The sequence below is a fragment of the Buceros rhinoceros genome, unplaced genomic scaffold (genome assembly GCF_000710305.1).
Source record: "Buceros rhinoceros silvestris isolate BGI_N320 unplaced genomic scaffold, ASM71030v1 scaffold30567, whole genome shotgun sequence".
NCBI lineage: Eukaryota > Metazoa > Chordata > Aves > Bucerotiformes > Bucerotidae > Buceros > Buceros rhinoceros.
The window spans coordinates 9989-10883 of NW_010420882.1; the positions used below are offsets into that span (position 1 = coordinate 9989).

General features: G+C 63.9%; 1 protein-coding gene across 1 annotated transcript in view; it reads left to right on the top strand.

Moving 5' to 3' along the window:
- Positions 1-895, top strand: part of LOC104496370 (transmembrane protease serine 4-like) — a gene marked incomplete at its 3' end in the record, with an annotated part of 8080 nt that overhangs the window by 3653 nt on the left and 3532 nt on the right. Inside the window, 1 exon segment of the mRNA XM_010139475.1 lies at positions 810-840. Coding sequence (XP_010137777.1) covers positions 810-840 — 31 coding nt within the window.

Genomic DNA, 895 nt, shown 5'->3' on the forward strand with positions numbered 1-895 from the left:
CCGCCCGCAGAGCTTCGTTCCCACGGGCCGGGCTGGTTCCTCCAGCAGCTCTGGCAGTCCCTCAGGAGGACTCGGGCTGTGCCACTCAGTTTCTGGCCCTGTGCAGGGCCAGCCAAAAAATATAACCCTCATCACGACATGTCCGGGTGACACAGCCCTGCAGGCACCTGTATTTTGTCTCAAGATTTCTCAGCCCATCAGAAAGTGCCTCTCTCCTACTGCCTAGGGCTGCTTCAGCCTCTGCTGCGTTAAAGGCAGTGACCCTCTAACACCAACAGCCAGCTGCTGGAACAGCGCAGGTGATGTTCACAGGAACTACACAGCCGGCGATCCAGGGCGACTGCAAGTGTTGTTGCACCAGGATGTGCCACAACCTCCCCCCTCCCCCACCCCCGTCACCTCCATTCCCAGCAGCTCCACCACAGCCAGGGCATTCTGCGCCAATCATCCTGGCAAGCCCCAAGCAAGCCAGAGGCCAGCGTGGAGGCTGCTGTCCGGACACAGCTCATCCTCCGCTTCCCCTGGCTGCCCTCCCCGGCTGGCCGATCACGCTAGCCATGCGCTGGGAGCGGGAATCACCGGCTCCGGGCAGGCCCCAAGCAGGCCAGAGGCCAGCGTGGAGGCTGCTGTCCGGACACAGCTCATCCTCCGCTTCCCCTGGCTGCCCTCCCCGGCTGGCCGATCACGCTAGCCATGCGCTGGGAGCGGGAATCACCGGCTAGCCCCGCTGCCGCAGACCCTGCCTTCCTGCCAGGTGCCTTTTGGCTGCAGCTTCAGCTGGGTAACTGGTCTTCCCCTCTGGTTTGCAGGATTTAGCCTCCGAGCGGCTGAATGGCAGAGGTAATGCCCACGGGAGCTGTGGGGGCGGATGCTGCCACGCTGGCCCGGGCAACGC